The 26682-nt window shown below is 44.0% G+C and overlaps 1 protein-coding gene across 5 annotated transcripts in view; it reads left to right on the top strand.

Moving 5' to 3' along the window:
- Positions 1-26682, top strand: part of MYO1C (myosin IC) — a 164092-nt gene that overhangs the window by 37638 nt on the left and 99772 nt on the right. The window contains exon 1 of one of the 5 annotated variants that reach the window (XM_043499333.1): positions 1661-2002. The exons of 2 other annotated variants lie outside the window; for them this stretch is intronic. In XM_043499333.1, coding sequence (XP_043355268.1) covers positions 1955-2002 — 48 coding nt within the window. In that variant the 5' untranslated portion in view covers positions 1661-1954. Of the gene's footprint in view, positions 1-1660; positions 2003-4346; positions 4392-26682 lie in introns of those variants that run through there. 2 more of the 5 variants (XM_038375457.2, XM_043499337.1) reach the window with 2 other exon arrangements.

Below are 26682 nucleotides of genomic sequence, written 5' to 3'. Positions count from 1 at the left end.
AGAGGCTGAGGGAACTGGGATTGTTTAGTCTGTGGAAGAGAAGAATATGGGGGGATTTGATAGCTGCTTTCAACTACCTGAAAGGAGGTTCCAAAGAGGATGGATCTAGACTGTTCTCAGTGGTAGCAGATGACAGAACAAGGAGTAATGGTCTCAAGTTGCAGTGGGGGAGGTTTAGGTTGAATATTAGGGAAAAACTTTTTCACTAGGAGGGTGTTGAAACACGGGAATGCGTTACCTAGGGAGTTGGTGGAATCTCCTTCCTTAGACGTTTTTAAGGTCAGGCTTGACAAAACCCTGGCTGGGATGATTTAGTTGGGGATTGGTCCTGCTTTGAGCAGGGGTTTGGACTAGATGACCTCCTGAGGTCCCTTCCAACCTTTATATTCTATAATTCTATGTAGCTAATTTTAGAAATCTTACATTGGTACCTTCTTTGTGTTTTTTGTCAAATCTGCAGTTAAAGTGTTCTTAAAACGAACAACATACTGGGTCATCATCCGAGACTGCTATAACATGAAATATATGGCAGAATGCAGGTAAACGCAGAGCAGGAAACATACAATTCTCCCCTAAGGAGTTGTCACAAATTTAATTAATGCATTATTTTTTGAACGAACATCATCAGCATGGAAGCATGTCCTCTGGAACGGTGGTTGAAGCATGAAGGGGCATACAAATGTTTAGCATAACTAGTATGTAAGTACCTTGCAATACTGGCTACAAAAGTGCCATGCAAATGCTTCTCACTTTCAGGTGACGTACATAAGAAGCGGGCAGAATTATCTCCCGTAAATGGAAACCATCTTGTTTGTTCAGCGCTTGTCTGAACAAGAAGTAGGACTGAGTGGACTTGTAGGCTCTAAAGTTTTACATTGTTTTGTTTTGAGTACAGTTCTGTAAAGAATAAAGTGATTTGTACTATAGTCGTATGAGGTGAACTGAAAAATACTATTTGTTTACCATTTTTACTGTGTAAGATGTAGCCTAGTTTAGGAGGAGGATGATTGGTCAGTGCAGGTTATTTTGATTGATTGAACTAAACTTTTTAGAAGAGCCCCTGTTGTCCAGATTTGTATTTGGCATGTCCAGTGTAACATAAGCTCTTTCTTTGCTGCTAAGGAGGCAAGAGCTAGTACTGGCAGGTTGGAGGGAAGGTGGGATATCTCTGTGATTTGAGCATTGGCCTGCTAAATCCAGGATTGTGAGTTCAATCCTTGACCAGGCCATTTAATGGGGCAAAAATTGGGGATTGGCCCTGTTTTGGGCAGGGGCTTGGACTCGATGACCTCCTGAGGTCCCTTCCAACCCTGATCTGGAAGGGGATCTATCTCTTGGCAGGCTCTAGTCAGAGTAGGAAGGTGTGTGAGGCGGGATGGGTGGGTCTCAGACAGGCATTACTGCTCTATTTCCTTACCACTCCTGACTTCTTTCATGCAACATTCCACAGCGTGTTCAAAAACCAGCAGCGACTCGGAGTGATTTGAAGGCGAGAATCCGCCGGCCTGGGCTCGACTCGGGGGATAAGCGAAGCACCCCCGTGGCGCGCTAGCGGGGAGGTGGTTTGGATCCACGGGGCCCCCCGCCGCCGTGAATTGCTGCTGCCCACATTTCCGGGCTGAGAGCCGGGCAGCCCTTGAGGGCGGAGTGAGGGCAGCGGCTTCACCGCGCTCTCTCCGCATGCTCCGAGCTCGGGCCTGCTCCTGCGCGAGAAGGGCGCAGGCTCGGACGGGGTGCTGGCCGTGACACGTTCTCCGGGAGACCCTCCGGCCCTAGCGGTTCAGGAGCCTGCTTCCCGCGCGGGGCCGGCCCGATCCACAGGTGAGACGTGGGGGTGTTCTGCGTGCAGAGCCCCCGTCGCCCGGCTGTGGGGGGTGGTGGTGAAGATAGCAGCGCCTCTTACAGGCCCAGCGCTAGTGATCCTGGGAGGCTCCAAGGTCCTAGGAAAGGCTGAATGGAAAGGAGGGACGTAGCGGCTAAGTTTCACTTTCTGCGTTTTAAGGCGAGAGAATAAGCGGGGTTTACTGAGGAGTCAGCGGCGTTGTGTGTGTAACCCTTATACCGAGCGAGTCCCTGTGTGTGCGTAACTTCAGCCCCCCTCCGTCCCCCTGAAGAGGAGGGGAATATACTGTGTCTCCGTGTGTGAGAGCCTAAGAGAGACTGCTGCGAGAAGTAACCAGCCTCTGAGAGCCAGCCAGTATGTCCCATTCGATAGGTATACCAATATTTACTCACAACATAAGTGTGTGTGTATTCACCTGATTCTTCGCAGGTATGTACAATGCATATTTTGTGTCAAGATAATGTGTTCTTTTATTGAGTTTTGTGCTTTAGAAATAGGTGCTCTTGGGTAATAGACAGGAAAGCTGAGAGTGAACTTCTGTAGATGAAAGATATTGTTCCTTTGACCATTAAATGGTATGGAGCTGAATGCAAATGGCAAAATTGCCAATCTGCCATTTCCTAAGTTGAGAATGCTTTAGTTAATTTGTTTAAAACTCTCCGTGTAGAATTTAAAAAATTAACCTTAGTAGAGATCATGGTATGTTCCTCAGATAATCAGTAAAAAATTTCACTCCAAAATGTTGCAAATTGCATTATTATTCTGTTTATATTGTAACACCCTAAATTGTTCTAATTAAAACAAAGTGAAGACCCCAAGAAGACCTGTTCTTCAGGATGGTAGTGTGAGGTTTTAGCAGGTTAATAAAATCATCTAGAGCAATGATTAAGAGAAGGGTGTGGCTGAGTCAGAAGAAAGAAGCTGATTATGCATTTGCTATAACAAAGCTGGTAATGGCCTGTAATTTTAAAAGCTTTGGTTTATTCATTATCCTAGAGAGAGAGAGAGAGAGCGTGTGTGTACACACACACACACACGCGCGCGCGCACATATATATCTATTTTAGGTACTTATATGGCTCCCATTGTGTGCCTTGGTCACAAAATGCTCTTTTCTGCAAGGCTCTTAAACTATGTTGGAATAATAATACTTTACTCTTATTTAGCACTTTGCATACACAGATCTCAAAGCACTGTACAAAAGAGGGTTGGTATCATTAGCCCTATTTTATAGATGGGGAAACCGAGGCACATCTTGTCCAAGATTTACACAACAGGTTAGTGTCAGAGCTGAGAATAGGATTCGGGGTCCTGGCTCCCAGTTCTGTGCCTTGCTGCTGCACCAAGCTGTCCACTTCACAGTCATAATTAGGACTCTACCAAATTCCGGTCCAGTTTGGTCAATTACATGGTCATGGGATTTAAAAAATCATAAATTTAATGATTTCCGCTATTTAAATCTGAAATTTCACTGTGTTGTAATTGTGGAGGTCCTGACCCATAAAAGTGTTGGGGCGGGGGGTTTGCAGTACTGCTACCCTTACTTCTGCACTACTACTTTCAGAGCTGGGAGCTGGAGAGCAGCTGCTGCTGTCTGGGAGCCCAGCTCTGAAGGCAAAGCCATCACCAGCAGCAGCGCAGAAGGATGGCATGATATGGTATTGCATCCTTACCTCTGTGCTGCTGCTGGCAGGGCGCTGCCTTCAGAGCTGGGCGCCTGGCTAACAGCCACCGCTCTCCGGCCGCTGAGCTCTGAAGGCAATGCAGAAGTAAGGGTGGCAATACTGCAACCCTCCTAAAATAACCTTGTGACCCCCTGCAACCCTCTTTTGAGTCAGAAACACTGATCTCCCCTGTGAAATCTGTATCGTATAGGGCAGGGGTAGTCAATAGGTGGACCATGGGCTAAATCCAGACTACCTGGTGTCTTTGAATGGACCCCAAAATCTTTTTATTTACTAATAATAATAATAATAATAATAATAATTAATAATAATTAATAATTATTTTATTATTTATTAGATTTTTATTATTTTCTCTGGAGTCTGGACCTTGAGTATACCTTGACCAAGAAATTTGGACCTTTTCAAAAAATAGACTATCCCTGGTATAGGGTAAAAGCGCACAAAAGACCAGATGTCAGGGGGGAGACCAGATTTCATGGTCCGTGACACATTTTTCATGGCCATGAATTTGTTAGGGCCCTAGTCATAATCCCACATAAGTGGATATGATTATTTGTAAATAACAGTAATTTAAGGAAAGTATCTGACTAGTCCGCAGAAAGGGTGCATCTTGTTTTAATGATTTGAATCTTCTCTCCAGTAATGTGACTGCAGTTACTTTGTATTTTTATGAGTTTGCAAAAAGAAAATGAATCTGAGAACTGGTATGGACAGCGTTGTGATATTGTAGTTAATAAGGCTTTGGTTGGGGGTGGGCAGCTCCCTCTGTTGCTACAGATAGATGACAAATGCTTTTTGTTTTTAGTGTCTTTGGACTGACTCAGTAAAGTTATCTGATTGCTGGGGCAATCAGTGTGTCTAGAGGTAAGCATAGCATTTTTTTTCCCCCCTCAGTGTTAGATACTTGGGTACAGCCCTATGTTTTTGTGATAGCCTTACTCTGCACAGGCGATGTCTGCACTACCACTTATGTCTGCAAAACTTATGTCGCTCAGTGGTGTGAATATTTCACCGCCCAAATGACATGAATTACTCCAGCATAAGCACTAGCAGAGATGGGAAACAGAGGTGAAGTCTGGGTCACCCAGTAGCTCCATAACAGAGCCAGGGATAGAACCCAAGTCTTGAGTTCCAGTCCATGCATGGTTTCTCAACCTGGGAATTGTGAACTGGTCCAGGGAGGTCACAACTATATCCCTGCTCTTTTATGGCTAGACGGGAGGGTCTGAATTTTTTTTTTTCTGTTGTAATGGGTCACAGCATGGAAAATTTTTGAAAATCTAGTGCACCTTGCCTCCCCATTTGGAAGAATGAGAAGATTGGCACTTTTCAAAACAGCCGATGTCTCCATTAGGTTAGCCTGATGTTTGGGATAGAAATTCCAGTATGTCACTGAAGAGAAAGAAGTAGAGGCACTTGCTTTAATATCTCTCTCAGTAGATGACAGCAAAACTTACTACCTTGAGGAAACTTTCCATACTGGTGTGAGCACTGAGATTGGCATGCTGAGATCCCGTCTTCATGTGGCAGACAATCACAGTTTAAAATCATATATTTATATACAGCTGAAATGTAGTTGCAGTGAAACCAGTGTATAACATGGCTTCACGCACTCAAATCATCTAAAAAAGAACAGTTCTCTGTAAACTTCTCTCGCTTACCAACAGAAGTTGGTCCAATTAAAGATATTACCTCACCTATCTTGTGCCTTACTAAAATTATGTTAATCTCATGTTTGGAAACCTGTTTGAGGCTACGCAGAATTACTTTTTGTGTACAGTAATTTGGGACTGGAAAATGTAATGTATCTGCATTCTATAACAAACCAGGACATGTAGACTGAAGTCGAGCAAAGTGTCTTTCTCCAGGTTTGTTGCATTGTCCCCTATCTGGTTAGTCTTCTTTTCTTTAAGCCCTGTCTTTAAGCTATGGTTTTTAACTGTTTGTAACCAGTTAGTGACATGGTAGGCTTTAAACATGATTTGTGTCCAATCACAAACATAGTTAGTACAGCTTCAGAGTAGCAGCTGTGTTAGTCTGTATTTGCAAAAAGAAAAGGAGTACTTGTGGCACCTTAGAGACTAACAAATCTATTTAAGCATAAGCTTTCGTGAGCTACAGCTCACTTCATCGGATGTATTCAGTGGAAAATACAGTGGGGAGATTTATATACACAGAGAACATGAAACAATGGGTATTGCCATGCACACTGTAACGAGAGCGATCAGGTAAGGTGAGCTATTACCAGCAGGGGAGCGGGGGGTGGGGGGCGGATCTTTTATAGTGATAATCAAGGTGGGCCATTTCCAGCAGTTGACAAGAACTTCTGAGGAACAGTGGGGAGTGGGAGTGTGTGTGGGGGGAATAAACATGGGGAAATAGTTTTACTTTGTGTAATGACCCATCGACTCCCAGTCTCTATTCAAGCCTAAGTTAATTGTATCCAGTTTGCAAATTAATTCCAATTCAGCAGTCTCTCGTTGGAGTCTGTTTTTGAAGTTTTTTTTGTTGAAGTATTGCCACCTTTAGGTCTGTAATCGAGTGACCAGAGAGATTGAAGTGTTCTCAGACTGGTTTTTGAATAAAAGAAAAGGAGTACTTGTGGCACCTTAGAGACTAACAAATTTATTTGAGCATAAGCTTTCGTGAGCTACAGCTCGCTTCATCGGACCTGGGTTTTGAATGTTATAATTCTTGACGTCTGATTTGTGTCCATTTATTCTTTTACTTAGAGACTGTCCAGTTTGACCAATGTACATGGCAGAGGGGCATTGCTGGCACAAGATGGCATATATCACATTGGTAGATGTGCAGGTGAACGAGCCTCTGATAGTGTAGCTGATGTGATTAGGCCCTATGATGGTGTCCCCTGAATAGATATGTGGACAGAGTTGGCAACGGGCTTTGTTGCAAGGATAGGTTCCTGGGTTAGTGGTTCTGTTGTGTGGTGTGTGGTTGCTGGTGAGTATTTGCTTCAGGTTGGGGGGCTGTCTGTAAGCAAGGACTGGCCTGTCTCCCAAGATCTGAGAGAGTGGTGGGTCGTCCTTCAGGATAGGTTGTAGATGATGCGTTGGAGAGGTTTTAGTTTGGGGGTGATGGCTAGTGGCTTTCTGTTATTTTCTTTGTTGGGCCTGTCCTGTAGTAGGTGACTTCTGGAAACTCTTCTGGTCTGTCAACCTGTTTCTTCACTTCAGCAGGTGGGTATTGTAGTTGTAAGAATGCTTGATAGAGATCTTGTAGGTGTTTGTCTCTGTCTTAGGGGTTGGAGCAAATGCGGTTGTATCGTAGAGCTTGGCTGTAGACAATGGATCGTGTGGTGTGGTCTGGATGAAAGCTGGAGGCATGTAGGTAGGAATAGCGATCAGTAGGTTTCCAGTGTAGGGGGGTGTTTATGTGACCATCGCTTATTAGCACCGTAGTGTCCAGGAAGTGGATGTCTTGTGTGGACTGGTCCAGGCTGAGGTTGATGGTGGGATGGAAATTGTTGAAATCATGGTGGAATTCCTTAAGGGTTTCTTTTCCATGGGTCCAGATGATGAAGATGTCATCAGTATAGCACAAGTAGAGATGGGGCATTAGGGGAAGAGAGCTGAGGAAGCATTGTTCTAAGTCAGCCATAAAAATGTTGGCATACTGTAGGGCCATGCAGGTACCCATAGCAGTGCCACTGATTTGAAGGTATACATTGTCCTCAAATGTGAAATAGTTATGGGTGAGGACAAAGTCATAAAGCTCAGCCACCAGGTTTGTCGTGACATTATCGGGGATACTGTTCCTGACGGCTTGTAGTCTACATCCATACTGGGCAGGATGGTGTTTTTAGGAAGATCACCGATGGATTGTGGTTTCCTCAGGAAGTCAGTGGTGTTTCAAAGATATCTGGGAGTGCTGGTAGCGTAGGGCCTGAGGAGGGAGTCTACATAGCCAGACAGTCCTGCTGTCAGGGTTCTAATGCCTGAGATGATGGGGCGTCCAGGATTTCCATGTTTATGGATCTTGGGTAGCAGGTAGAATACCCCTTGTCGGAGTTCCAGGGGTGTGTCTGTGCGGATTTGTTCTTGTGCTTTTTCAGGGGGTAGAACAGTGATGGTAACCAGACAGCCAACCTTGTCTCACCCTTTCCAGTTGTCTAGGTTCGTATGTAGTTGTCTTTGGGTAACAAAGCATAACACTCTTATGTTATGGCGTGTTGGGACCACCCTCATTGTGCCTCAGTAACTGGATTGATTGCTCCTCCTGGCTCTGTCTGCTATAGGACATTGCAGAATGCATAGGCTATGGTCCTCTGGGCACTCTTTCCTTTGTTGAGGCAGTATGGGATAGCTGCCCAGATTTTCCAGAATGTACTGACACAGACATGCTGAGACAGCAAAGTTAGGTGTTAATATGAAAACACTGACACAATTTGTGTTATGACAGAAGCTACTGGTGGACAGAACTCCAGCAGTCTTTGTTGTAATTGTGTCACGTATATCATGTTCAGGTGGCAAAAAAAAGCCTCTATATTCTTCCAAGGCTGCCATCCATTATTTCAGGGGCATTAGTTACCTTGGTCACTCAGGTCAATAACTCTTGCTCTGTTGCAGTTTACACAGTCCAATAGTCTTCCCCATACCAAAATCATCTGCCAGAGAGTGCTGGTCTCTAGAATGCTAGAGAACACTTTTACCAAGAATGGCTGTCATAGGTAGCTTTTCTTCTGTGAGACAGTTGCTCATTTCACACACCCATTCATAAAGTGTACTTGGCAATTGACAAGTGTCCCAGCCGGTCACTCTCAGTCTGGATTTCACAACACTGGCCCATCAGCAGACAGAGCTCAGTCTGGCTCATTTTCTGCCCTTCCTGTAGTTCAATTCAGCAATGTATGAACACAAACTGTAGTACTTGCCTCTGCCTTCTTGTCAGGTGGCACCTTGGGATGCAGCTGGGGTGCTGCTTTCTGCCCTGCTTGGCTTCTAGGCACTAAAATCAAGGAGGTGGAAAAAGCAGCAGCTCGTGATGACTGGAAGACCTCCATGATACCAGATAGACACTGTGACTTCTGGACAAAGGATTAGGGGTTTTGCCTAAGAAATTCCCTAAACTTAAGCAGAAAGTGGAGGTTGTCTGGAAAAAACCTGCATATTTTTTGGCATAGGTGCTCGATCCCCCCCATGTCACTGGCTCCGCCCCTGCACTGCCCTCATTCCACCCCTTCCCCAAAGTTCCCGCCCAATTCCCTTCCTGCCCCATTCCAATCCCTTCCTCCAAGTCCCTGCCCCTGCCTTGCCTCTTCTCCACCTCCTCCCCTGAGTGCGCTGCATCCCCACTCCTCCCCCTCCCTCCCGGAAAGTCCTAAGCACTGCCAAATGGGAAGGTGGGGGAGTTTGGCTGCTGGTGGGTGTGGAGCACCTGCTAATTTTTTCCCCCGTGAGTGCTCCAGCCCCGGAGCATTCACAGAGTTGGCGCCTATGGTTTTTGACATGGGCAGCTGGTGCGGAGGCACTGCAAAAGATTTTCCTAGGAAGATGGACAGAATGCTAGGAGTGAACACACAACACAATTATGATGGGTTTCAGAGTAGCAGCCGTGTTAGTCTGTATTCGCAAAAAGAAAAGGAGTACTTGTGGCACCTTAGAGACTAACAAATTTATTAGAGCATAAACTTTCATGAGCTACAGTTCACTTCATCCGATGAAGTGAGCTGTAGCTCACGAAAGCTTATGCTCTAATAAATATGTTAAATATTGTAAATTGTAGCTGTTTAAAGAGACCATGCCCCTCACTGGTTATAAAATGATTATTTCAGCCATAGTGTGGATGAAACCTTTCTGTCAGCAGTTTACCAAAGGTATTTGGGTATCTTCATTTAGCAACAGTATTCTTGCATCTAGCCCAAGGCTTGACCCTTATTAAGGGCAACACTGGTTATAGATCTGTTGTTTTATGATGTGTGTTTGTAACAGCTGAACAGCCTTTGGAGAGATGTTTAGCGTTCAGGAAGGCCTTTTTTCCCACAAATATTGAGTTGCTGTGCCTTTTATGGAGCTATCACACTTTGCACCAGCTGAAGATCTGCCCCTAAGTGTATTTGGCCATTTAGGTAAAAAGAGCAAAGTTATCTAAACAAACATAACAGAGCTTGAAAGCAGCAAGTGTACCAAGGCTTTACCTGACTTTAAAATTCAATTGTATTCTTTATTTCCATTAACTGAGGGTGTGTCTGTACTACCCACCGGATCGGCGGGCAGCAATCGATCCAGCGGGGGTCGATTTATTGTGTCTAGTCTAGATCCGATAAATCGACCCCTGAGCGATCTCCTGTTGATTCCAGTACTCCACCAGGGCGAGAGGCACACGCGGAGTCGAGGGGGGAGCGTCAGCAGTCGACTCACTGCAGTGAAGACACTGCGGTGAGCAGATTTAAGTAGAATCATAGAATCATAGAATATCAGGGTTGGAAGGGACCCCAGAAGGTCATCTTGTCCAACCCCCTGCTCAAAGCAGGACCAAGTCCCAGTTAAATCATCCTAGCCAGGGCTTTGTCAAGCCTGACCTTAAAAACCTCTAAGGAAGGAGATTCTACCACCTCCCTAGGTAACGCATTCCAGTGTTTCACCACCCTCTTAGTGAAAAAGTTTTTCCTAATATCCAATCTAAACCTCCCCCATTGCAACTTGAGACCATTACTCCTCGTTCTGTCATCTGCTACCATTGAGAACAGTCTAGAGCCATCCTCTTTGAAACCCCCTTTCAGGTAGTTGAAAGCAGCTATCAAATCCCCCCTCATTCTTCTCTTCTGCAGACTAAACAATCCCAGCTCCCTCAGCCTCTCCTCATAAGTCATGTGCTCTAGACCCCTAATCATTTTTGTTGCCCTTCGCTGTACTCTTTCCAATTTATCCACATCCTTCTTGTAGTGTGGGGCCCAAAACTGGACACAGTACTCCAGATGAGGCCTCACCAGTGTCGAATAGAGGGGAACGATCACGTCCCTCGATCTGCTCGCTATGCCCCTACTTATACATCCCAAAATGCCATTGGCCTTCTTGGCAACAAGGGCACACTGCTGACTCATATCCAGCTTCTCGTCCACTGTCACCCCTAGGTCCTTTTCCGCAGAACTGCTGCCGAGCCATTCGGTCCCTAGTCTGTAGCGGTGCATTGGATTCTTCCATCCTAAGTGCAGGACCCTGCACTTATCCTTATTGAACCTCATTAGATTTCTTTTGGCCCAATCTTCCAATTTGTCTAGGTCCTTCTGTATCCTATCCCTCCCCTCCAGCGTATCTACCACTCCTCCCAGTTTAGTATCATCCGCAAATTTGCTGAGAGTGCAATCCACACCATCCTCCAGATCATTTATGAAGATATTGAACAAAACGGGCCCCAGGACCGACCCCTGGGGCACTCCACTTGACACCGGCTGCCAACTAGACATGGAGCCATTGATCACTACCCGTTGAGCCCGACAATCTAGCCAGCTTTCTACCCACCTTATAGTGCATTCATCCAGCCCATACTTCCTTAACTTGCTGACAAGAATGCTGTGGGAGACCGTGTCAAAAGCTTTGCTAAAGTCAAGAAACAATACATCCACTGCTTTCCCTTCATCCACAGAACCAGTAATCTCATCATAAAAGGCGATTAGATTAGTCAGGCATGACCTTCCCTTGGTGAATCCATGCTGACTGTTCCTGATCACTTTCCTCTCCTCTAAGTGCTTCAGGATTGATTCTTTGAGGACCTGCTCCATGATTTTTCCAGGGACTGAGGTGAGGCTGACCGGCCTGTAGTTCCCAGGATCCTCCTTCTTCCCTTTTTTAAAGATGGGCACTACATTAGCCTTTTTCCAGTCATCCGGGACTTCCCCCGTTCGCCACGAGTTTTCAAAGATAATGGCCAAGGGCTCTGCAATCACAGCCGCCAATTCCCTCAGCACTCTCGGATGCAATTCGTCCGGCCCCATGGACTTGTGCTCGTCCAGCTTTTCTAAATAGTCCCTAACCACCTCTATCTCTACAGAGGGCTGGCCATCTCTTCCCCATTTTGTGATGCCCAGCACAGCAGTCTGGGAGCTGACCTTGTTAGTGAAAACAGAGGCAAAAAAAGCATTGAGTACATTAGCTTTTTCCACATCCTCTGTCACTAGCTTGCCTCCCTCATTCAGTAAGGGGCCCACACTTTCCTTGGCTTTCTTCTTGTTGCCAACATACCTGAAGAAACCCTTCTTGTTACTCTTGACATCTCTTGCTAGCTGCAGCTCCAGGTGCGATTTGGCCCTCCTGATATCTTTCCTACATGCCCGAGCAATATTTTTATACTCTTCCCTGGTCATATGTCCAACCTTCCACTTCTTGTAAGCTTCTTTTTATGTTTAAGATCCGCTAGGATTTCACCATTAAGCCAAGCTGGTCGCCTGCCATATTTACTATTCTTTCGACTCATCGGGATGGTTTGTCCCTGTAACCTCAACAGGGATTCCTTGAAATACAGCCAGCTCTCCTGGACTCCCTTCCCTTTCATGTTAGTCCCCCAGGGGATCCTGGCCATTTGTTCCCTGAGGGAGTCAAAGTCTGCTTTCCTGAAGTCCAGGGTCCGTATCCTGCTGCTTACCTTTCTTCCCTGCGTCAGGATCCTGAACTCAACCAACTCATGGTCACTGCCTCCCAGATTCCCATCCACTTTTGCTTCCCCCACTAATTCTACCCGGTTTGTGAGCAGCAGGTCAAGAAAAGCGCTCCCCCTAGTTGGCTCCCCTAGCACTTGCACCAGGAAATTGTCCCCTACGCTTTCCAAAAACTTCCTGGATTGTCTATGCACCGCTGTATTGCTCTCCCAGCAGATATCAGGAAAATTAAAGTCACCCATGAGACTTTTATTTAAAAATTTATTTATTTTATTTAAAAATCGCCTTTTATGATGAGATTACTGGTTCTGTGGATGAAGGGAAAGCAGTGGATGTATTGTTTCTTGACTTTAGCAAAGCTTTTGACACGGTCTCCCACAGCATTCTTGTCAGCAAGTTAAGGAAGTATGGGCTGGATGAATGCACTATAAGGTGGGTAGAAAGCTGGCTAGATTGTCGGGCTCAACGGGTAGTGATCAATGGCTCCATGTCTAGTTGGCAGCCGGTGTCAAGTGGAGTGCCCCAGGGGTCGGTCCTGGGGCCCGTTTTGTTCAATATCTTCATAAATGATCTGGAGGATGGTGTGGATTGCACTCTCAGCAAATTTGCGGATGATACTAAACTGGGAGGAGTGGTAGATACGCTGGAGGGGAGGGATAGGATACAGAAGGACCTAGACAAATTGGAAGATTGGGCCAAAAGAAATCTAATGAGGTTCAATAAGGATAAGTGCAGGGTCCTGCACTTAGGATGGAAGAATCCAATGCACCGCTACAGACTAGGGACCGAATGGCTCGGCAGCAGTTCTGCGGAAAAGGACCTAGGGGTGACAGTGGACGAGAAGCTGGATATGAGTCAGCAGTGTGCCCTTGTTGCCAAGAAGGCCAATGGCATTTTGGGATGTATAAGTAGGGGCATAGCGAGCAGATCGAGGGACGTGATCGTTCCCCTCTATTCGACACTGGTGAGGCCTCATCTGGAGTACTGTGTCCAGTTTTGGGCCCCACACTACAAGAAGGATGTGGATAAATTGGAAAGAGTACAGCGAAGGGCAACAAAAATGATTAGGGGTCTAGAGCACATGACTTATGAGGAGAGGCTGAGGGAGCTGGGATTGTTTAGTCTGCAGAAGAGAAGAATGAGGGGGGATTTGATAGCTGCTTTCAACTACCTGAAAGGGGGTTTCAAAGAGGATGGCTCTAGACTGTTCTCAATGGTAGCAGATGACAGAACGAGGAGTAATGGTCTCAAGTTGCAATGGGGGAGGTTTAGATTGGATATTAGGAAAAACTTTTTCACTAAGAGGGTGGTGAAACACTGGAATGCGTTACCTAGGGAGGTGGTAGAATCTCCTTCCTTAGAGGTTTTTAAGGTCAGGCTTGACAAAGCCCTGGCTAGGATGATTTAACTGGGACTTGGTCCTGCTTTGAGCAGGGGGTTGGACAAGATGACCTTCTGGGGTCCCTTCCAACCCTGATATTCTATGATTCTATGATTAGATTAGTCAGGCATGACCTTCCCTTGGTGAATCCATGCTGACTGTTCCTGATCACTTTCCTCTCCTCTAAGTGCTTCAGGATTGATTCTTTGAGGACCTGCTCCATGATTTTTCCAGGGACTGAGGTGAGGCTGACCGGCCTGTAGTTGAAGTACGTTGACTTCAGCTACGTTATTCACATAGCTTAAATTACGTAACTTAATGAACTCTCTCTCTTTCTCTCCCCCCCTCCCCCTGCGCCCCCCAAGTATAGACCAGGCCTAAGAATTTAACAGTTGTCTTTGGAGTTTTCATGACCGCTTTCTCTTTAACTTAAACGGGACGTTTCTGTCAAAGAAGGAAGTGTATGCACTGATGCATTTCAACATCAGAGCGCCTGACAGGAGTAGAGGACAGAAAAGTATGAAAATTCAGGTGTTTGACTTATACTAGTCATTGTCATTCAAAGTTTAAAAATTTAGCTAAATCAGTTTGCTATAGCATATAATAGAGAGACCCTGGTCTGTTTAATCTCCTAAGAAGTTAAATTGAAACAGAATAGCTGCAAACTACAGAAATAGGGGAAAATTCTCTTCCATTTTGAAATATTTCTGTGTAGTGCAATGAGTTGGGTTTTTTTAAACTTGCTAATAGTTACTAATAAATCTTATATTGTACGTTCTGCACTGAGTTAGTGTTTACTCGGAAAATAACTTTCAACAGCCAGATGTTTAATTTTCATAACTAAAATGTGCAATTTCATAAATTAGAGCACCATTCTTTAATCAACTTTCTGTTTAAAACAGTAACTGATATATATTTAAAACACAAAACAGTGGGACATTACAAGCTATGTTTCTGCAGCTGAAGTTTCTAGTTTTAACAACTGTTGCTGTGACCAACAATGCAGTTTTAAAAAATAAAAGATTATTGTACAGTCCGAGATATTAAAGGTTATTTGAGAATTTCCACAGAATCCTTTAAATTAGAGACAGAAAAACCTTGTTCTGTCTGCTATCTCCAGTCTTTAATAGCAGGTTGTCTTCTGTTCCAAGGACCTTGCAAACAGTTCAGAATTGCTGCTTCTGTGTACTGGGAGGGGAAGAAATGCTTACAGATCCGCCTGCCAGAAGTTGTGTCTGTCTCTAAGAACTTGGATGGCAATGCAGACCACTCTTTTATTTTGTTTTCTACAAGTAGTGAAGGTTAACAGGGAGTGGTTTCTTGTTTTTTCTGCTTAACTGTTTCTTTGTCATTTTGTGTTAGCAGAATATTTTCTCTTTAGAGACCACATGTGGTTCACCCTTGCACCCACTGTGTTTATCAAGGTCATAATAATAATCAGCATGTATACAACAGATACTTTTCAATGCACTATACAAATGTTGCCCAGTGAATGCAACCCCTGTGAGGTAGGAGATTCGGAATAATAGGGCAACTGAAAAAGTTTAGAAATCTGTAATGGAAGGTCACTTTTATAATCTGCCTCACCTGGAATTTAAACATTAAGTCATGCTCAAAGTGCAGATGACATTGATGAATCTGATATACCTGATGTGGAAGAAATGTATGCTGATAGAAAGCCAGCCTGTTAGCTACTTATATTATAATATTATGGCCACAATTCATCAAAGCACTTAACACACATGTTTAAATCTCATTGAAGCCAGTGGGACTAAAGCAGGTGCATAAGGTTAAGCAAGTGCTTTGCTGAATTAGGCATGCTAAAGAACTGTAATGGTAATGGAAGAATGTAACAGGGTCTGTGGAACAGTTTAATTCCTCCAGTTTGTCCCAGGTCTTTCACATGTCGCATTAAATTCAACAGCTACAAATTATTTCTCCTTTTACTTTTTACTTTCTTCTTATGTATTATGTCCAGTAATCTATTTCCTATCAAAACTTCCTTTAGACCTAAGGGCTAAGTTGGGTGTTGCCATGTACTCGTAATGCAAAGACGAACTTACAGGTGCCTTATAATAAGACAAGTCAGGGTGAATGTAAATACCTAACTTCCAACATATCCCTTTTATTTATGTATGAATTATGACTCTACTTCTTTCTAGAACTGCTTGAGAGTTTTTTCTTGCTTTAAAAGAAAGTACAAATGGGTGGAGCCTGACAATATAACCCAATGGGAATGATGTTGAGGATTTTAATTCTAATCCTGCTGACTTCAGTTCAGGCTGGTAAACTGATGGGTAGGGCCTGGAAACAGCACCACACAGAGCCCTTGACAACAACAACATCTGCTTTTGATTAATTAGGTGTAATGGTATTTCAGATCACCCCTAATCTTAATTAAAGCCAAATTCTATTCTGAAAATTGCCTGTGTAGGAAAAGCTTGATCTTGCTCCAAAAAGAGATCTTGGCAGCATTGTGAATAGTTCTCTGAGAACATCTGCTCAATGTGCAGCACCTATCAAAAAAGCTTAGCAGACTGTTAAGCTCCATTAGAAAAGAGAGAGGTAACAAAACAGAAAATATTCCAGTGCTGCTCTATAAATTTATGGAACGCTCACACCTTGAATGCTATGAACGGTTCTGATCACTCCATCTTAAAAAAAAAAAAAAAAAAAAAATAGAATTGGAAAAGGTGAAGTAAAGGGCAACGAAAATGATTAAGGAGATGGAACAGCTTCCATACGAAGAGAAATTAAAGAGTGGGACTGTTCATCTTAGAAAAGAGATGACTAAGGGGAGAGATGATGATGGAGGTTTCTAAAAGCATGGTGTGGAGAAAGCGAATAGGGAAGTGTTATTTACCTCTCTACATGACACAAGAACTAGGGGTCACCTGATAAAATTAGCAGGCAGCAGGTTTAAAACTAACAAAAGGAAGTATTTCTTCACAGGTTGCATAGTCAACCTCTTGAACTCATTGCTATGGGATGTTGTGAAGACCAAAAGAATAACTGGGTTAAAAAAAAGGGTTAAGTTCCTAGAGGATAGGTTGATCCATCAGTGGCTATTAGCCAAGATGGAGAGGGATGCAACCCCCCTGCTCCAGGTGTCCCTAAACTTCTGACTGCCAGAAGCTGGGACTGGATGACGGTGATGGATCAATCAAAATTGCCCTGTTGTTTTCATTTCCTCTGAAGTGTGTCACACTGGCCACTGTCTGAAACAGGATTATGGGCTAGATAGAACATTGGTCTAACCCAGTATGGCTATTCTTATGCTCAACTGATTTTCTCCTTGCTGTAGCTCACGAAAGCTTATGCTCTAATAAATTTGTTAGTCTCTAAGGTGCCACAAGTACTCCTTTTCTTTTTGCTCCTTGCATAATGACAGGTTTCAGAGTAGCAGCGGTGTTAGTCTGTATTTGCAAAAAGATTCCACACAAAGATGAAATACAAGCCATCAGGAACAATGCATCCGATGAAGTGAGCTCTAGCTCACGAAAGCTTATGCTCTAATAAATTTGTTAGTCTCTAAGGTGCCACAAGTACTCCTTTTCCTTTTGTGAATACAGACTAACACGGCTGCTACTCTGAAACCTGAAAAGTATCCCCGATAATGTCACGGCTAACCTGGTGGCTGAAATTTGTGACTTTATCCTCACCCATAACTATTTCACATTTGGGGACAATGTATACCTTCAAATCAGTGGCACTGCAATGGGTATCCGCATGGCCCCACGGTATACCAACGTTTTTATGGCTGACTTAGAACAATGCTTCCTCAGCTCTCCTCCCCTAATGCACCTACTCTACTTGCACTGCATTGATGACATGTTCATCATCTGGACCCATGGAAAAGAAGCCCTTGAGGAATTCCACTGTGATTTTAACAATTTCCATCCCACCATCAACCTCAGCCTGGACCAGTCCTCACAAGAGATCCACTTCCTGGACACTATGGTGCTAATAAGCGATGGTCACATAAACACCACCCTATACCGGAAATCTAGTGACCGCTATTCCTACCTACATGCCTCTAGCTTTCATCCAGATCACACCACATGATCCATTGTCTACAGCCAAGCTCTACGATATAACCGCATTTGCTCCAACCCCTCAGACAGAGACAAACACCTACAAGATCTCTGTCATGCATTCTTACAACTACAATACCCACCTGCTGAAGTGAAGAAACAGATTGACAAAGTCAGAAGAGTATCCAGAAGTCACCAACTACAGGACAGGCCCAACAAAGAAAATAACAGAACGCCACTAGCCATCACCTTCAGCCCCCAACTAAAACCTCTCCAATGCATCATCAAGGATCTACAACCTATCCTGAAGGATGACCCATCACTCTCACAGATCTTGCGAGACAGGCCAGTCCTTGCTTACAGACAGCCCCCCAACCTGAAGCAAGTACTCACCAGCAACCACACAACAGAACCACTAACCCAGGAACCTATCCTTGTAACAAAGCCCGTTGCCAACTGTGTCCACATATCTATTCAGGGGACACCATCATAGGGCCTAATCACATCAGCCACACTATCAGAGGTTCGTTCACCTGCGCATCTACCAAAGTGATATATGCCATCATGTGCCAGCAATGCCCCTCTGCCATATACATTGGTCAAACTGGACAGTCTTTAAGTAAAAGAATAAATGGACACAAATCAGACGTCAAGAATTATAACATTCAAAAACCAGTTGGAGAACACTTGAGTCTCTTTGGTCACTCGATTACTGACCTAAAAGTTGCAATTCTTCAACAAAAAAAATTTAAAAAACAGACTCCAGCGAGAGACTGCTGAATTGGAATTAATTTGCAAACTGGATACAATTAACTTAGGCTTGAATAGAGACTGGGAGTCGATGGGTCATTACACAAAGTAAAACTATTTCCCCATGTTATTTCTCCTCCCGCACCCCATCCCCCACTGTTCCTCAGATGTTCTTGTTAACTGCTGGAAATGGCCCACCTTGATTATCACCACAAAAGAAAAGGAGTACTTGTGGCACCTTAGAGACTAACAAATTTATTAGAGCATAAGCTTTCGTGAGCTACAGCTCACTTCATCCGATGAAGTGAGCTGTAGCTCACGAAAGCTTATGCTCTAATAAATTTGTTAGTCTCTAAGGTGCCACAAGTACTCCTTTTCTTTTTGCAAATACAGACTAACACGGCTGCTACTCTGACACCACAAAAGGTTTTCCTCCTCCTTCCCCCCCCCCACTGGTAGTAGCTCTTCTTAAGTGGTTTCAGAGTAGCAGCTGTGTTAATCTGTATTCGCAAAAAAGAAAAGGAGTACTTGTGGCACCTTAGAGACTAACTAACAAATTTATTTGAGCATAAGCTTTCGTGAGCTACAGCTTCTGATAAAGTGAGCTGTAGCTCACGAAAGCTTATGCTCAAATAAATTTGTTAGTTGCTAAGGTGCCACAAGTACTCCTTTTCTGATTTGCTCCTTGTATACGTTCAATTAGATTTGCTTGCTTTAGTAACAAAACAGGGCTTGTCACTTAATATTTCTGTTAGCTGAGTCAGCTCTGCAGTGCTGTGGGAGTATGAACAGGTTTCTTTTACAGCTTGCACATAATCAGCAGAACTATTAATTAATTTATAATTTCACGGCCAGATTCTGCCCTCATTTACACATGAAAGGATATGTCAGAATACAAGAATGTACCCGTAGGCCTCAGATGTGTAGTGGTTTTGCCTTCTAGTTTCAGCTGTTTTATAGTTCTGGTTTGTAAAGTTAATTAAGGAAAATGTTTCCATAGGTTACTTGAAATCTTTGTACAGATGAGGACTGGTGCAGTCTGTGCCATTTAGGTGTCATCTGCCTTAATAATTTTCTTAAAGGTCACTGACAGGATGATCTATAAGCTTGCTGTTATAGTAACAGTAGAGAGACTGCCACCTATGCCTCTTATGCAGGGAGCGGATAAAGTTAGGAGCAAATTGGAATAATGGATCCAGAATGGGAGAGGGCAGGTTTGGCACCTTTTTGAGGCTTTTCTCAGGTTCAGGTGAATCCTGGAGTCCCTAGAAAGTGTAAAATCATTGAGATGAAAGACACAAGCGCCATATCATTGCTGGCTGTGATGATAATATGAATGGCCAGCTGAGCAGTGCAAGTTAATGTGTAGATAGGTGATGTTTTCAAGCCAGCTGTTTAATTGGGAGGTATTTCTGTAGTCCCGTAGCACAGATGCTTCCTACATCAATGGAAGAGGTTTTTACATCAAAGGAGTTAATCTACCTTTCTCAGTGGAGATGGCTGAGTTAACTGAAGGATTCTTCTGTTGACCTAGCTATGTCTGCCACCGGGGGTTAGATCAATTGAACAGTGATGCTTGGGGGCAAAAATTTTCACATCCGTGAGCAACATAGCTAGGTTGATTTTTAAGTTTTGAGTGTGGATAAGGCCTGAGTTTGGGAGTAGTGTCCTGATATGAGGAGGCCAATAAAGGAAGCGAGAACAAATTGGAGAGAGCATAGTAAAATGGGATTGGAGAGACCAATTGCAGTTACCAGAGAGTGCGTGTGCTGCAGAATGGAAGCATAGTGGTCTTCCCTGTTTTCTTCCCTACTTGGAAATTAACAGAGCAGAGATAAGAGGATAATGGATCTATTTCACTTAAATTAAACCAGACCACCTGCCAAGTGTCAGTGTATGCTTATGGTATTCTATGTCCAACTGGATTATGTGAGAGGCGCCTTCCAAATCTCAGTTGTTGACCATGTTTACCTGGCCGTTAGTGCTATTTAACCTTTTTCAGCTCAGAGTGAGCTGCACTGAGGATTTTTCTGCTTGATACAATGTGGAACAAAGAATTTGTGGTATGTTCAAGCTAAAGCCATGAGAATTCAGAAGATGCTTTTGTGTGCCTGCTTCCCCCCCGCCCCCCGAGGCTTCAGCTAAGTTGGTTTTTTGTCATCAAGTGAATTTTTGCCTGAAATACTAATTGTCTGCCATCTGAGATAAGCAGCATCTCTAAAAATATCTCATTGGTGTAGATGGAGGGGCACTGCTATTTAGGGGATATCAATAGAAAGGAATATTTATACAATCTGGACATTACTTTGAGAAGATCAGTTGTGCTTGTAGTAAATACCAGGAGGGATGAGCTGGAGTGCAGATGAGAAGCATAGATGGGAAAGTAACTCAAATACTTCCTGGATGGATTGTATTTTCTAAGGATTTGTCTACACTGGCGATGTTAAAGTGCTGCCATGGCAGCACTTTAACGTGGCTTGTGTAGTCACGGCACAGCGCTGATCAGGAGGGAGGGGGAGGCACTGATCGGCGGGGCGCGCTGAGAGCGGGGCTGGGTGGGAGCTGATAGGGGGCTGCTGACGTATTACTGTGGCTCTTTTTGGCAATGTACATTGGTAAATTCTGGCTCCTTCCTCAGGCTCAGGTTGGCCACCCCTGGATTAGACAGTTGGCAACCCTAGTAGTAGGGGTAAGACAACTACAGAGCCTGGGGTCGCATGGGTGGACACATGGGGTTTAGAGCCCCTTAACTAGTGATCACTGAGCTTGGCCATCTGTTTGGAAAGCAAGTGCTGATTAGCTATTTTCTAGACTTTTACTGTATTGTTTAAGATTTGCAAGATTTTAGGTTTTGTTTATTCCATCGCATAAAATAAAGCCTCCAAGTGACTACTTCTACACAGAGCCCAAGCTCAATTTGCTGAAGTGTTTGACTCTGCAGCCCCCACATTTATGTAGACGGCACTGAGTCTGTTTTTTTTAATCTGCTTTCGAAGGTTACTCCTAATACAAAAAAAGAAAAGGAGTACTTGTGGCACCTTCGAGACTAACAAATTTATTTGAGCATAAGCTTTCGTGAGCTACAGCTCACTTCATCGGATGCATTTGGTGGAAAATACAGTGGGGAGATTTATATACACACAGAGAGAACATGAAACAATAGGTTTTATCATACACTGTAAGGAGAGTGATGATAAAACCCATTGTTTCATGTTCTCTGTGTGTGTATATAAATCTCCCCACTGTATTTTCCACCAAATGCATCCGATGAAGTGAGCTGTAGCTCACGAAAGCTTATGCTCAAATAAATTTTAGTCTCGAAGGTGCCACAAGTACTCCTTTTCTTTTTTTGCGAATACAGACTAACACGGCTGCTACTCTGAAAACTGCTAATACAGTAGTCAATAGGTTTTCTGGACTAAACTGTGCAGAAGGGATTGAGTTTGTACGTGGCTGATCTTGTGAGCCGTTTTCTATCCCAATAATTCCCCAGAATGTGGAATTTGTAAAACCATCAGACGACTGTGCTCTTCTTGAATTGCCTGTTACGTATAAAAGGAATCCTGGGAATGTGGAGGACTGCCCCGTCTGATTTTTCATCCGTGTGTGCTCTTTCTTCCCTTCCCCCTCCAATATATATTGTTGGAGGGGAACCAGAGACAGCTGGGATAAAGTCAAACAGGAGGAATTTCTGAACACACAGAAAACACCCATCAGTTTACTGTGCTTTGCCACTCCTTCCCACATTGTGGAAAGTATGATTAAAGTCAGCCCTCCACCCCTGAGTGCATGAACCATGCACATACACATATGCTGATGCCAGATTCCCTTCATTCCATGCTGCTGACTTCAAGAAAGGCTTGTTGTGACAAGCTGGAAATGGGGGCTGTCGGCTCCATCTTCTGTAACCCAAAGGCTACATCAGTGCTAGACCTTTACCCTAAAATTTCCCACCCATGCTGTTCTACTGGTAGGAGTTTGAGTGTAGATAAGGTGCCAGCAGCCACTGGTATGTTAGCCACCATTTTGTGTAATCCTTTCAGAACTGTCTAGATAATAGGGTAGTAAAAATGTCAATAGCCACTTCCACCATATCTATAAGTGCTTCTGCTAGTTGGAGGGGAGGGTCACTGCCGACTCTCTTGCCCCAACATCCGGGTGGTGCCCAAATCTTGCTGCTGCTGCTTCCTTCACAAAACGCTTACAATCTGTGTTTCTTTTTCTTTTCTTTTTTTTTTGGGGGGGGGTCTAGGCCTCCTCATCTCCCACCTTGATTAACTCCTTGACACTGACATTGTTTCTCTCCCATCCATATAAAGTACAGCTGCTGAGATCCTCTTTCTTGCCTGGTTTCAGAGTAGCAGCCGTGTTAGTCTGTATTCGCAAAAAGAAAAGGAGTACTTGTGGCACCTTAGAGACTAACAAATTTATTTGCGCATAAGCTTTCGTGAGCTACAGCTCACTTCATCGGTCTCTAAGGTGCCACAAGCTTCATCATGTTAGCTTGTCATTCAAATGTCTCTGTACCTTCTTTTAGGCAGCCCATTATGCACAGTACTCAGTCTTTTAGCTTCTTCTTCAATCCCATTTCTGCCAATTAATGATGCTCTGAGGCGTAATGGCAAATAACTGGTATTTTGTTTATAGTTTTTGGAAGAGGAATTGCACAATGTTTGTTTATCTAAAAATTGTATATGTTTAATGGTAACTTTATTCTTCCCTTCCCACCCTTCACAGTACTCCCCTCCCCCCCTTGGATTGTAAGCTATTTGAGGAAGTGAACATGTTTCCATAAGTGTCTGGATAGCACCTGGCACAGTGTGGTCCTGATCCTATTTGAGGCTCTGACTCATACTGTACTCTAAATATTTGATATTAAATAGAGGAGGTATATTTTCACGTGTGTAACACAGTTGTTGCATTTTAACACATTAGCCTGTTTGATGCCAGAATAATTTTAATAAAACTATAAATAGTTCATCCAGACATAAGAAACTGTAACAAGCAGAAACTGACTGAGTGTACCTGTGAACTTTCTCCCCCCGAAGCAGTATCTCTAGTATTGAGCTTCCTCTCAAAAATGCCTTGCCAGTACTATGTTAGGATTGCAGAGGATGTCTACATGAATACATTTTCTCTTCTGTAGAACCATAGGAAAACCTACCAGTATCAAGTATCTACAGAGTACTTTACAAATATGCAAGTCTCACAATAGCCCTGTAGTAGGTAAGCAATATTATCCCCATTTTAAGGGAGGGATAGATGCACAGAGGTTGTGATTTAACCCAAGATATCACAGCAAGTCAGTAGCAGAGTAGGGAGGAGAACCTAGTAGTCCTAACTTAGTTCTCTGTTCTGACCACTAGGCTGTACTACCATAGAATCATAGAAGATTAGGGTTGGAAGAGACCTCAGGAGGTCATCTAGTCCAATCCCCTGCTCAAAGCAGGACCAACACCAACTAAATCATCCCAGCCAGGACTTTGTCAAGCTGGGCCTTAAAAACCTCAAAGGATGGAGATTCCACCACCTCCCTAGGTAATCCATTCCAGTGCTTCACCACCCTCCTAGTGAAATAGTGTTTCCTAATATCCAACCTAGACCTCCCACACTGCAACCTGAGACCATTGCTCCTTGTTCTGTCATCTGCCACCACTGAGAACAGCCGAGCTCCATCCACTTTGGAACCCCCCTTCAGGTAGTCGAAGGCTGCTATCAAATCCCCCCACGCACTCTTCTGCAGACTAAATAAGCCCAGTTCCCTCAGCCTTTCCTCATGACATTGTGTACAAGAAAAAATATACTTCCCTTTCCCCCTGCTAATATTTGGGGAAAAAGTGCAGTCTGGAAATAGCGAAGTGAGAGTATGTGCTGCCAGTGCTATAATTGAGAATTCTGAAGGGGAGACTGGCACTATGAAGAGCAGCTGTCGTGTTTCACCTGTGTGACTCATTTATCATGCAGCATGTGTAAGTCCAAGTGGCACCCCCATAATTGAAGAAGCTTCTCTTTACCATTTGTTTTAATTACCAGTGGCATTATCACAATTCACAGTGATGAACTTCAGTGATCCAGGTAACATAAACTAACAGAGTTTTCTATTTTTTTTTTTTTTAAATTTAATTTAATTTATTCATTTTTGTTTTTACCTCTAGCCATACAGGAAATTTGATTCCGCTGAACCAAACCCTCAAACTTCAGATTCTTTCTTTTTCTCCCTGAGTAGGTCAAAGGGATGAGCTGAGTCCAATGCTTAATCTTGCCTAATTGAAGTCAATGGCAAAACTCCAATTAGGAACATGAGAACAGCCATATTGGGTCCATCTAGCTCAGTATTCTGTCTTCTAACAGTGGCCAGTGCCAGATGCTTCAAAAGGAATGAACAGAACATTGACTTCAGTGAGGCAGGATGAGGCTCATAGTGTCTCACACTTTGGCTATCATCATCTTGCACACTCCTCAGTTGATTTATAGGGGAGCTGGTAGCACCCCTAGGTTGCATAACACTTTCCCCTATAAAGGATTCGTGTGACATTTTCTTTGAGAACTTCTAGTGCCTCCATTCTACACAGCAGATCATTAATGTTTGGCAGTGGGGATGCTCTCAAGTTAGGGAAGTGGCTTTTCTTTGACCCAGGACATTCCATTTAGCTTTTGCTGAGATATAAACTATTGAAAATAACCATTTTCCCTCTCTCATTTTTAAGCCTTGGGGAAAATGTTTGCATCCTGACAAAGTAACTCCATCCATATACCTCCTAAGGCCAGGCTTGTGTCCCTGCAGCAGCAGTCGTGAACACTGTACTGGGACCTGGAGCTACTGGAGCAGAGCATTTGGGACAAGGGGAGTTTTCTCACTCCCCTTGTGTGTATTCATTCGCATAGTCTTTGTGATCACATACTATTTTTTTCCCTCAGGACTTGTGCCTTACTCAGTGCACATGATGGGGCAGAATTAAGTGTACAGGCAACTATAAATCTGGCATTTTTTACCTCTCAAGTGCTTTAATTTGCAATCTAAACATAGGTTTTATATGTAATTATTATTTATATTACAGTAGAGTTCAGCAATGCCCTCAGGATTGAGGCCCCATTGTGCTACTACAACAGGGGTGGGCAAACTTTTTGGCCTGAGGGCCACATCTGGGTATGGAAATTATATGGAGATCCATAAATACTCACAGAATAGGGGGTTGGAGGGGGTGAGGGCTCTGGGGTGGGACCATAAATGAGGAGTTTAGGGTGCAGGAGGTGGCTCTGGGCTGGGGCAAGGGGTTAGGGTACAGGGGTGTGTGTGAGGACTCTGGCTGGGGGTGCTGGCTCGGGTGGGGTTGGGGGTGCAGGAGGGTGCCCTGGGCTGGGACTGAGGGGGATCAGGGCTGGGGCAGGGGGTCAATGTGTGGGAGGGGGCAGGGGTGCAGCCTCTGGGCAGAACTTACCTCAAGTTTCCAGAAGCAGTGGTATGTCCCCCCCTCTGGCTTCTATGCAGAGGTGCGGACAGGTAGCTCTGCGCGCTGCTCCATCTGCAGGCGCCGCCCCTGCAGCTCCCATTGGCCACGGTTCCCAACCCAGCAAGCTCCGGACCCCACTCCCTGGCTGGAGCTCAAGGGCCAGCTTAAAACGTCTGAAGGGCCAGATGTGGCCCCTGGACCATAGTGCCCTCCCTTCCCCATGGTACTACAAGCATATAGTAAAACTGTCTCTATTCTGGAGTGCTTATTTATGGGTTTAATATGATATCTAGAAGAAGACATTTTCCTATGTAATTAAAGGATTGTCTTCAGAACTCCTTATATCTTTTATGCTTTCTAATATCTAGTGTATACTTAATACACCACTAGCACATTTTGCACCTTGTACTCTGTCCAGCATGAAGCAGAATGTTTAGTATGATTTTTATATTTTCACCAGGTATTTTTTTTTCCCCACAAGTGACTAAGTATCTGATACACTGCACTATTGTACTGGAAAGCTGGAGTGAGCTGTAGCTCATGAAAGCTTATGCTCAAATAAATTTGTTAGTCTCTAAGATGCCCCAAGTACTCCTTTTCTTTTTGCGAATACAGACTAACACGGCTGCTACTCTGAAACCTATCAGAGATACCGTATTCCAGAAACAACGGAGGGGTTGTGAGAATTGCCTCTGCATGTTCCCACTTACAGCCAGAGCCCCATGTACTCGTGGCACAAGTGGAACAAATTCTTCTGCAGCAGCCATGAATTCTATGGCAGCATTAATTTATCCTATTTGTCATGAAATACTCATGATTCCCATCCCCCATACTCCTACATAGAGACACACAGCTATGACTTATGGTTGAAAATACTCATTGATGTAAAATGTTGTCTGATTATTTTCAACAGTAATTGTATTCAACG

Source organism: Dermochelys coriacea, chromosome 17 (assembly GCF_009764565.3).
Source record: "Dermochelys coriacea isolate rDerCor1 chromosome 17, rDerCor1.pri.v4, whole genome shotgun sequence".
Lineage (NCBI taxonomy): Eukaryota > Metazoa > Chordata > Testudines > Dermochelyidae > Dermochelys > Dermochelys coriacea.
The sequence above is the reverse complement of the archived record's forward strand: the minus strand, read 5'-3'. Positions and strand labels throughout refer to the sequence as shown.